The sequence below is a fragment of the Apus apus genome, chromosome 5 (genome assembly GCF_020740795.1).
Source record: "Apus apus isolate bApuApu2 chromosome 5, bApuApu2.pri.cur, whole genome shotgun sequence".
Taxonomy (NCBI): domain Eukaryota; kingdom Metazoa; phylum Chordata; class Aves; order Apodiformes; family Apodidae; genus Apus; species Apus apus.
Genome location: NC_067286.1, coordinates 27,719,940 through 27,731,560, shown reverse-complemented (window position 1 = coordinate 27,731,560; position 11,621 = coordinate 27,719,940). Strand labels below are relative to the sequence as shown.

The window sequence follows — 11,621 nt, the reverse complement described above, 5'->3', positions numbered from 1 at the left end:
CGCGCCACGCCTGCCACGGCGGCGGCGGGGCCGGGGGGCAGCCAAGATGGCGGCTGCGCAGGGCGGGCGGCGGCGGCCGAGGCGGAGGCGCAGCCACAGCCCCGCGTCCCAGCGCCCCGGGGGCGATGGGGCCCCGCGCTGAGCCGCGTCCCTGAGCGGCGCCTCTGCACGGCGGCCACACCCGCGGGCCGCTTCCCGGGACAGCCTGCTCGGGGCCTGGCAGCGAGCCGGGAATTCTTCCCTAGTACCCAGTCCCAACCTCCCGTGGCACAGCTTGAGGCCGCTTCATCTCGTCCCCTCGCTTGTTACTTGGGAGACGAGACCAACCCCAGCTCTCGTTGGAAAATAACTCAGAAATTGGGGATGATGTGGTTATTTTCTGTGGGTTGTACTCTGCACATACAGAGGTAAGTTAAAACTGCAGGCAGAGAGGGCACAGTTAGTATTACAGCCACATCCTGGAGTAACTAGGCCTCGAAGAAGGCAACTAATGAAGAGGTTTTAAGGGTGTCTCGTGTAAATCACCAGCTTGGCAGAGACGACCTGAGGTCTGTACAGATAATTGGACCAAAGGAATGCAGGAGGTGATAAAGAAGAACCAGAATCAAGAAGATTGATGGCTAAACCAGTCTTGGGCAGTTGGAGCTGTAGAACTTGTAATATTGTGTCCTTTAGATGAACTTAGCTCATTATAATGTCATTATAATACTAAAAATCACACCCCCAGGTCAAAAAGACCCCTGCCCAGGTGAAGACCCTTCCCATGAGCACGCATGATAGCAGAAAAACTGATGTAACCATATTCTAACTATATGTAAATCGCTAACCAATCACTATAAGGAGGATGGGCTTGGAAGCTTGCTAACTTTATAGCTTTGTGTGTAAATAAGTCGTGAAAAATCTTGTTGGGTATTCTTGACTTCTGGGAAGGCGCAAAGGACTGGGCTTTGTACAAACCTGCAAGACGTAACCATGTCTTCTTCCTAAATGTAGCCTCTCTGCGTGTCAAGAGCTATCTTAAAATGGCACCAGCTGCAACCTCCTCTCAGGTAGTTGTAGTGAGTGATAAAGTCTCCCCTCAGCCTCCTTTTCTCCAGACTAAACAACCCCAGCTGCCTCAGATGCTCCTCATAAGACTTGCTGTCCACATCCTTTACCATCTTTGTTGCCATTCTCTGGACAAGCTCCAACACCTCACTTTCCTTCCTGTAGTGGGAGGCCCAAAACTGAACACATTGGGGTTTTCCTCCAGCTAAGTTACTCTATTAGGATGAAGTGTGTCAGCCCCTCTTCTGTTGCCAGAGGAGAGAAGGAAGGCAGAAAGGGAAAGCTATAATTCAGAATCTTGGACCTTTTCTTTCGTGGCTGAACCAGGCAGCCTTTCCTGAAGCATCCTCCTCAGGTGTGGTGACTTCTTCTCTGCTTAGGCTGCTGCTAGGATGCTGTACCTGCTGTAAAGCTGCTAACTGGAAGCGCTGCTGGGAGCTCTCACCGCAGCCAGGCCCACACCCACTCTCGTGGCTCTTTGGGGCTGTACAAGATGCTTCTTCCAGCAAAACCACCGTGATCTTGGAACTGGACCATGTTTTCCTCCCTCACCCTCCCAGGATGCCCAGAGCCCTGTAGGCTTTGGCTTCTTAACACATCCAGGGTGGACTGAGGCTTATTGCACACGCACAAGTACATCTTCTTGTCCTTCTGTCCTTCAAATCGCTCCAGGAACAGACTGACCGGAGGCAGCTGCTCTGGCTGGGCTGGCCCAGCAGGACACCGCTGGCTTCTCACTGCCCGAGTCTGCAGTGCCTGCTTTTTAGAGCAGTAGCGCTAAGTGTGGCTCTGCGTGTGCTTATAGCCCCATATATACATATAATAACAAGTTATTATCGTTATGGGTTGGTAAATGCCCCCACTGACAGCAAGTGCCCTCCCCACGAAGCTCCTCCACACTCCCCGGCCGGTGTCCCTCCGCCAGGACTACATTTCCCGGCAGGCAGCACGACGGCGCAGGCGTCCCTCCCGGCGTGCAGCGCGGCAGCCTCCCCGCCCGCCGATTGGCTGGGCTGGGCGCTGGCCCCGCCCCGCCGTGCGCCGCGGTCTCTGTGGGGCGGGCGCGGGGCCGGGGCTGAGGGCGGCGGGGCCGGGGCGGCCGGGGCTGCTCGGGGCCGGCACGGGGATGGGTTTCCGGGCCGCTGCCCTGCCGAGGGGTGCGACGTGTGAGTACCGGAGTTGGGGGAGCTCTGTCTCGGCAGCGGGGTGGTGGGGGGTTGCTCTGGCGAGGGGGAGGCGAGGCAGGCCCGGCCTAGAGGGTTTGCAGCGGGCATCTTGCCTTGGGGGCAGCATGCGTTTGGCTTTGCTTTGTGAGCATCCTCTCTTGCTGCAGTGATCCCTGAACTTTGTTGCCCTGTTAAATACAAGCTTTGTTAGAGCAGGGTCTCTGTCACAGACGTGTAGCTATTGCGCTGTCTCTTCATACCTGCCAGAAGCGTTTCCAGGGTTGAAGTGTGGCATTGGATAAACAGTTGCCTACTTCCTGATAACATGTAGCTAAAAATGTGTCGTAGTGAAAGCATGCATGAGTGTCATAAATGCCTGGTAGCCTAAAAGAAGCGGGACTGATAGTGTGAAATAAGTCTTAATAGTATAATGAAAAATGAGGTATTTAAAATAGTAATTCACCATTGCAAGCAGGGTAGTTCACATGCAAACTTTAATTATATTAAGGCTCTGAATTGCTTATGAACTTCAACTTGGAAAAGTTTATGAACATTGGGTAGAAGTGGCATTGATTATTAAAGTTTATAGTTCAATATCCTTGATAGTGATCTGGTAACTATAGTCTCATTCAGGTAAGAAATTTTCCTCTTCACCTTCCTTCCTATGCCTTCTGAAGTGCAGCTTTAAACATTTTCCTGCATTTGTGGAACTGATGAGTTCTAAGGTGTTACCTGTGAGAGAAAACGATTGAGGTCTGATGAACTTTGTTTCATCATGAGTTCCCAGGACTGTTTTTCCTAGATCTCTGCTTCCTAGATCTTATTTTGTTATTTTCTACTTCCTTTAGTCAAGCCTTAATTTTTATATTAATCTAATTGACTGTTTTGCAGAACTATATATCTTAGCCTAAAAAATGAAACATGTAAGCCTTCAAAAAATTCAGTTAATAGTTTTGCTGAAGTTTGAAAGTATCTCCTCATTAGGACTACAATGTTTGGGATGAATGTTGCAGGTTCTAAGGGCCAATGCAGTGTGGCTTTGTAACTTCTTAGCTTGGAAAATAGATTCCTATCCTGAAGTCTCTTCAGTTAAAAGCAACTTTATTATCTTTTTAGTCCTTGCTTTACTTAACTGAACTGGCAGTACAAAGCAACTGCTTTTGAACCTCCACTTTATGTTCCACTGTTGTCTGATTCTTGCACGTAAAGTTTGTTAAATAGCTGCCATGTTCTAGCATTTTCTGTTCCAAATAAGTCATTTGTTTTAGCTAAGCTACCTTAATCTGTTACCTGAGTCAGTTTGCTCACTGTAGCCAAACTTCAGGTAACTTCTAGCCCATGGGTCCAAAACTGACATGTTTGAAGAGGTGTCAGCTAAATGCATATTCATTTATGCAGAGCTGTAATATACAGTAGAAAGAAAAACAACAATCACTGTCCTATAAATATCTAAATTCTGCACAGAGATACTAAGACTTGTAGGTAACTCTATCTAGGTAAAATTAAGATATTATCCCATTGATTTTTCCCACTCCATTTTTCAAAGACAAAGTTGGTAAGATATCTGGAATCAAATTCTTGATCAAATTATTTTTAACATCTGGTAATCATTCATCTTCTGTGAATTCTGCCACCAGATGGTGTCATGAGATTTGAGATATTATCTGACTCGGGCTGATTATAGGAAAATAAAAGGATACTGTGCATTACAAATAACTTCTTTGATTTTAGAAAAATGTTTTTCAGATTTGTAGAGTAAGAGATTTTTCTCATCTTGTCCTAGACCGTTTTCCATTTTAATCCTATGTTGATGGAGCTGCCAATATTCAGCCCTGGGACAAAATGCATTATAGAGATGTAAGAATTCAGACAGACCCCTGTATTTCTATTGCCTAGTCCTTAATGAATGCTGTCTTAATGCTTGGGATCCTTAACTTGAGTTTACTTGGTACCAAAGCTCTGTATACTGAAGAGGGACCTGACTACCTTGGTTTCAGTGCCTAAAGTCCCTCTCCAGTGATTCTCTATATTCTGTAGTGACTGTATAAATAGAAAGAGCCCAGTGACTGACCAACTGCTTTCCCACATGCTCACTTCTGTGTAGAATTTTCTTAGGGAGTCTGAGTAATTTTGCCAAGGCCAGGTACCTGCTTCTCTGGAACTGCAATAGGTGGGATGTGTAGAATAGTGTGTTTTGATTTGGATTTCAAGTCCTTGTTCTTAACTTCTAATTAGTGAAAGAGACATAGTGTGTATACCAGCGAACAGTAATATGAGCTTAAATTCCCTAGGAAGAAAAAAACAAACAAACAAAGATACAGCTAGGTGTTACAGAAATAAGTGTAAAAATGTGTCTGGTATTTCTGTCATTCTTTTAAGAGTCTGTTGAAGACCATTTATCAAGTGTCAGAAAGTTTTCAGAATAAACTGATGTGACTTCTTTTGCAAGTCACAGAAGTACCTAAATAGTTTAGGTTATTTGTCCCACATCTTTTGGATCATTATGTTGCTTCTTAATAAGACTTTGTCTAAATCATTCTGAATTATGCTTGAGGCTGTAATTGTAGTAGGGGTACAAAGACAATTTCTGTCTCCAAAGGGTGCCAATAAGGGTCTTAGCTGGAGCACTATGTCCAGTGTTGTGGGCAGTTTGGAAGGAGGAATGTCAGTTTTAATAATAGGCTCAGGAAATGTGATGTGGGAATATAGGGCAGAAGCAGAAGCTTCCCAGGTCTGTGGATTTTTCTGTCCTAAATGACAGCATACAGCACTGATGCTGAACATCTCCACTCCAATTAGGAGAGCATATATCCCTGAAGTTTCCAGTGTGTAAAAGCTATTGTAACTAAGATGACAATAAGGCATTTTCTTTCACTAGGAAGAAATTATCATCACAGTTTACAGCAAAAAAAAACCCCTTAGTTTGGGTATTAGGAAGTGATTAGCATTATTTATATATGGGGAATTAGAAAGGTCCAGTTTGATTGTGACTGAAGGTGTATGTATTCCGCTGGTTTGTACCCCATTCTTAGATTTACTTGAAATAAAAATAGACATCACTGGAAACTTTGTTCACGGCAGGTGTTCCTGTGACTTCACTGTTCTGTTTAAGGTATTTCTCTACAGTCTCCTTATCTCCAGTATATATTGTAAAAAGCCAGCTGTATTCATGGGATAGCATGCAATCAGTTTCTGCTAGGTGTCTTCTAGGCTAGTTAGTGGAGTCAGCTTTATTGCTTTTAACAGGAACTTGAACTACATTAATCTGTGAAATAACTCTTCTCTCCTTCTGGCTCAATGTCAAAACAGTTAAGCACTTGGCTGCCCAGTTTTAACATTTGCTGCACAGTGGTGCTGCTTCAGTGCTGAGGGGTAGAGTACCCTCAGTCTGTTAGGAGGATGAAGTTAAATCTTGCAAAGCAGGGAGGAGTTTACCTTAAAAGTCTCGTTTGCTTCTGGTACGAATCTTTTAACGACTGGGCTATAATACGGTTATCTCCTTTGCCACATTGAAGAAACAAACACCGTAACTATGGAGTAGTTTGTACAGGGCATGATAGTGTGCTAGAGATAAAATGCTGTTAGTCATGACTTGCTAAAGTTAAGTCCTTAACTTTCTGTCTGTTGATTGGATTAGGTTGGACAGATCAGCATCTCAGATGGAAGGTTAAAGTGCCTCCCACATATGCCCAGAAGTAACATGAAGGTAGTTGGCAAAAGTTATGGTCTAGCAAGAGGGATGAGTAGTGAATTCTGATGCCTCAAGGGCAATGAATCTGGGAAGGAATGGCAGTCTTTGAATGTTGGTGCTTTATTCTGCATAAATTCTGCTCAAGGTGATGGAATTTGAACATAGGCCTCTGTCTTGTTATGATTAATTACTTGTTTTTGTACAGTATTCTCACAGCGGTACAGGGCTTTGATGTTTGGAGCAGTGTGCAATACAGGGAAGTGGTTTTATAGCCATAACATTTTTCCTTAAGAAAATATCTATTACTAGGCTTTAGTAAATAATTATTTAGTTACATTAGCAATCGTTATTGCTTTGTAGCATTCATTTGTCACAGCAGGTGGTTGGATACAGCTTTAAAAGGCCCATGGGAGATTCTCCAGGCTTTCCTGTGAAGACCAAGCTTCTTGGCAGATTAGCAAAGTTGTGCTGATAATGAAACTACATATGGCCTAGCTGAGCAGTGGTTGTTTACTTGCTTTCCAGGGCCTAAATGTACTTCTATTCCTAATTATTCTGGGCAAGAGGCTTCTCTCTTAAGTCAAAACGACCTGGTGTCCACTTCCTCCCATCAACCAGCTACAGATTTCATGAATGCACTTGTGCCTCTTCTCTCTCTGCTCTCCTGTCTTTTCCCATGTCAGTAGCAGCTGTATTACTGTTGTACAGCTTAACTAGGACGTGTGCAATCGTTTCCTGCAGGAGAGAAGTCGCTAAAGCAAAAGGAATGACATCCCTGTGAGGAGCTGAGGAGCATGTTGCTGCAGAGCATTTTGCCACAGCAGTCTTCTAGACTCTGGTCTAGTCAAGTGTAGAGTTTCCACTCCTCTATGCAGGGACATGCAGTTTTTAGGCAGGCCTTTAGACAGGCCAGCACTGCTGATCTCTTTGAAGCCTCTGGAGGATTTCTGGGCATCTGGAATGCTGGGCTGCCTGCCCCACTGCATGGGACTTGTGGCTTTATATAGTCAGAGTGTTCAGCCACTGATCTGTAGCAGATTTAACCTTGACGTACATTTTTAATGTATGTTATCCGGTAAGATTGAATAACTGCGGACAAATGGATGTTGTAGCAGGAAGCAGTCTAATGCCTTAGTTTCTTTGTAGACTATTTTTACTTGTCAGAAGTGTTCTATAGAATCTCTGTGGCAGAGTAGCTTAAGTTAATTAAAACTGTAGGGTGTTTCCAAGCTCTGGGCAGGTGGAGGCTACGGGCAAGTTGCATTTGCATCATTGGATACTTGTAAAATGCATCCCTTCACTTTAAAACAAAGAATCACCCACTGAACAGTTATGTTCCTGCAAAGTAGCAAGTTGTCATAACATCTCATTTGTTTTGAAGGCCTTGCATTTTGCTGTTGACATGTGTTTCTCTTTCATATGGTGGTGAGGTTTTTTTGACCAAACCTTATGTTTGCTTGCAGTTTGCTTATGTTTTACAGTAGCTCATTTTCCTATTAATGACCTGTAAGAAGTAATTTATTATGCTATGCAGCAAGCTGGTGGTTTCAAAAGCACAAACCGTTAAATCTTGAACATCTTGTTAAAGCTTGAAGATTGATGGTGTGTGAAGTAGGTTTGGGGGTTTTTTTTAAGAATTCAGTTATACCTGCATTTATGTAGAGAAAGCTCTTTCTGAAGTTTCTTGGTGTGAAAGTTTTGTGACTGAACAGACTGGTGCATGATGAGATTAAATGCCACCACTGACTACATGACTCAAAAGCTGTCTGGTTATTGTCACTGTTGAATTTATAATATTTTTCAAAATACTTAATGAAAGTTCTTTTACAGTGGAACTGAAATACTTTATTAAAGTCACTCATGGGTTTTATAGCAGGATTTGGGAGAAAGCTAAGGATGAAGGGAAGAAGCTATAGACAGTAAATCAGGAGGTGGTCTGGAAATATAACATTGGTCTGTCTTCTCCCAGTTCCTGTAGCATCCACTGTATCTCTTTACTTCTGAGTCCTTGCCTCTAAGGGCTTCTCTCTGTGGAGGTGAAAGTTTCACTTTTCATAGTAACATCCAATAGCATTTGAATTCCATTAGTATTTTTAGTACTCTGGTGTAAGTATTGCCCAGTTGATTAGGTAGTTAGCCTGAAACTCTTCTGTAATTATGTATAGTTAGTATATATTTTAATTAGCCAAAACAGGTGTAAGTTAGCTCTACTTGGAAAAGCTTTTTAATGTTACTTGTTAACTGGTGGCAGCAAGTCACCATGGTTTACTGGCCTGCATTTCCTGATTTAAGTCCCATGCTGCTATTTCACCCTTGTGTGGAATGAATCGTGTAAATACTTGAGTAATCTTGAACAAGTTCCTGAACACATGTAGGGTGTTACTCTGCTAAACTACAAAATAGCGCTAGTGAAGAATGTTGGGGGAGTACAGAATATTATAATGCAAAAGGAAGTATCTGAAATTGGTGCAAGCATTAGCATCCTTTTCAGGAGTAATGTCATACATACTAATCAGATTAAAATGGATCTCCTGTATTGGGTAGGCATTCAAACCTTTGTCACTTGAATAATTCTCCTAGATCTGTCGCAGCTGCACAGATATCTGTATAAACAATATGTTGATGATGTGTTCCTATGCTCATCTCATAATCTGTGGGAAAAATCATGAAGCTGAAATATCTCATTTTCTATTTCTATTCATATTAGCTTAAATTTCCCTTAACTACTGTCTCAGATGAAATGTATTTAAAAACATGTATTAAAATGTATTTTAGAAGTTTTACTCTTTATATGTGGTTTCAAAATAATTTGTTCCGAAACTTGGTATTTCTGTGTTCTGACCAATGAAGGCAGGTGCTTTTGCACTGATACATGAGTTTATATGTGATAAAGCTTGGGAACATGTACTTAAACACTGTCAAGTAGTTCAGTGATATCAAGCATGGCACCCTAGGAATGTGGGTTAGGGAACATAAGAAGAGGCTTGAATCTCCTGTTGTGTGTTACGTGTGTTTTGGTGTGGTGGTGTGGATTTTTTTAGGAAGGAAACTGCTTTCTCTGGTAGCTAAAGGTGAAAGGGCTATTGTAACTCTCATTTTCTTCCTCTTTAATCTGAATAGGTGCTGGTGCATGCATTAACTGTATATCAACATGCAAATTTGGAAGAGAAGAGTTGTTTGTCAAATAACCACATTTAAAAATTAGAGTGGGTGTGATTTTTCTTACTTTTGGTTGTTTGCAGTTGGACAATACCACTGAATGTCAGAGCTGCTTTAACTCTAGGTAATCTGGGTATGGTAAAAATCAAGTTCTTGCCCTTTGCTCACAGATTCTGGTCAATACCAGATTTGGAGAATTTGATGCCCTTATACAGAGATTGGTGGTAAATAATTCAAATTAACTTTGTAGGGTATGTGTGGAGATTTGCTGTTGATAGAAGGCTCTTTGTATCAAAATAAAGATCTGGGTTTGCCCTTGTGAGTTCCCCAATTCCTTATCTCCCTCTCTCCATTCTGGTTGAAAAGCGTTTTGTTAATCTGATCTGGGTGGCTGAGAGGATCCCTACAGATCTATGTTTGCTTGCAGAATGAGTACTGTGTCTTGAAGGACAAGGAACAAAATAAAAGAAAGGAAAAGCTACTTTTTATTATAGCTGTTTTAGGTTGCCATTCAAAACTACCTTATCTTTTTTTTAAGAATATTGACTGTGCACAAGAGTTAAGTATTCTCTTAAAGAAACTCAACACAAGTGTTTTCATGAGTAGTAACTAATTTTTACTTTCCTTACTAAAACAGGAAAAAAAAAAAGTAATCCTCACCATTGGGTTTTTTAAAACTATTTTTATTTGCAGGTGTGGGATAAGATCTTTCCAGAGTAATAAGCATGGTTCGAGAACGGAAATGCATATTATGCCACATTGTTTACAACTCAAAAAAGGTAAATAATTAATTCTTTACATCTATTGGTAGATACTAATATGAAATGCATGTAAGAAATGCTTCCTTTCTAAAATTGTGTGAAGTACGAGGGTTTTTATCTCTAGCAGGAATATACTGATCTAGGTCTATCACAAATCAAATAATATATTTCCATGTGCTTTAGGGTATCTTCTTGAAGTTATCTGTGTAGTGTGCTTGATTCTGAATGTTAAAAATATTGAGACCTTTGAGTTTTTTGTATTATTGTATGAAGATACTAAAGTGATAAGCATTCAAACTCATTTGGCTATAAATTGTGATATGTTAATAATACTGTCATAAACAATTTATTTCTTTTGGGAGGTCTGTGTTTCTATATGGAAGGAGAATGTGAAGTTATGCAGCACAGCATGTGTTTTCATCAATGGGTCAATTTGGTGTGTATCTTCTGTGTATTGCATATCACGCAAAGGCTGCATTGAAACTGAGTTTGTCTTGTATGAGATTCAACACACCAAGTGCTGTGTCCTGCACTTCAGTCACAACAACCCCATGCAATGCTACTGGCTTTGGGAAGAGTGGCTGTAAAGCTGCCTGGCAGGGAAAGACCTGGGGTTGTTGGTTGACAGTGGCTGAATATGAGCCAGCAGTTTGCCCAGGTGGCCAAGAAGGCCAACAGCATCCTGGCTTCTATCAGCAATAGTGCGGACAGCAGGAGTAGGGAAGTGATTGTCCTGCTGTACTCAGCTCTGGTGAGGCTGCACCTTGAGTACTGTGTTCAATTCTGGGCCCCCCATTACAGGAAGGATGTTGAGGTGCTAAAGGGTGTCCAAAGAAAAATAATGAAGCTGGTGAAGGGTCTGGCGAACAAGTCTTAGGAGGAGCATCTGAGGGAACTGAGGTTGTTTAGTCTGAAGAAAAGGAGGCTGAAGGGAGACCTTATCGCTTGCTACAACTACCTGAAAGGTAGTGAGGTGGATGTTGGTCTCTTCTCAAGTAACAAGTAAAAGGACAAGATGAAATGGTCTCAAGTTGTCTCAGGGGAGGTTTAGATTGGATATTAGGAAAAATTTATTTACTGAACTGGTTGTCAAGTACTTGAACAGGCTGCTCAGGGAAGTGGTCAAGTCACCATCTCTGGAGGTATTTAAAATATGTGCAGATGTGGGGCTGAGGGACATGGTTTAGTGGTGGACTTGGCAGTGCTGGGTTAAGGCTTAGACTGGATGATCTTAAAGGTCTTTTCCAGCCAAAACCACTCTGTGATTCTATTCACAGACCTTCATGTATTGCTTAGCCTCATGGCACATGAGTGTCCTGCAAATGCCAATGTATTAATTCACACAGCTCTTCAAAGTTAATGTTTTGCCTTTGCAGATGGATTTTCGAGGGATAAAAGGATAGTGATTTGTATTTGCGCTTTTAATATTTCCAAACACTTTAGCTCAAACACCAAGAGAAAGTTAAATCTTCTGAACTGCTTCCTTTTGCTGAATTATGAGCATTCTTTCTCTTCCACCAGTCTCTTCTAACAGCAATCATTATAACAGCAGTGCAGTTCACAGAGCAAGATTGCTGTAAGTGATAAACTGACGTGTTGTGTACCTTTCAGTTTCTGAAGTGCATCTAGCAGAGTAAAATAGTATGTGATGGTGACATTATAGCTGTGTCACAATACAAATACAGAGAGGCTGCTCAGAGTGCACAGAAAAACTTGTTTTAAGTACTGTGATTCTGGAGAGTGATATCAATGAGACTTTAAATTAAAATTATGATCAACAGTAATTTGTCAAAAATC

The 11,621-nt window shown here is 42.0% G+C and overlaps 1 protein-coding gene across 2 annotated transcripts in view; it reads left to right on the top strand.

The window, feature by feature from the left end:
• Positions 1 to 2,131: 2,131 nt before the first annotated feature.
• The window catches only part of ZNF106 (zinc finger protein 106), a 45,755-nt gene continuing 36,265 nt past the window's right edge, over positions 2,132 to 11,621 (top strand). For both annotated transcript variants that reach the window (XM_051622496.1, XM_051622495.1), the window contains exons 1-2: positions 2,132 to 2,213; positions 9,757 to 9,842. In XM_051622496.1, coding sequence (XP_051478456.1) covers positions 9,789 to 9,842 — 54 coding nt within the window. In that variant the 5' untranslated portion in view covers positions 2,132 to 2,213; positions 9,757 to 9,788. The remainder of the gene's footprint in view (positions 2,214 to 9,756; positions 9,843 to 11,621) is intronic.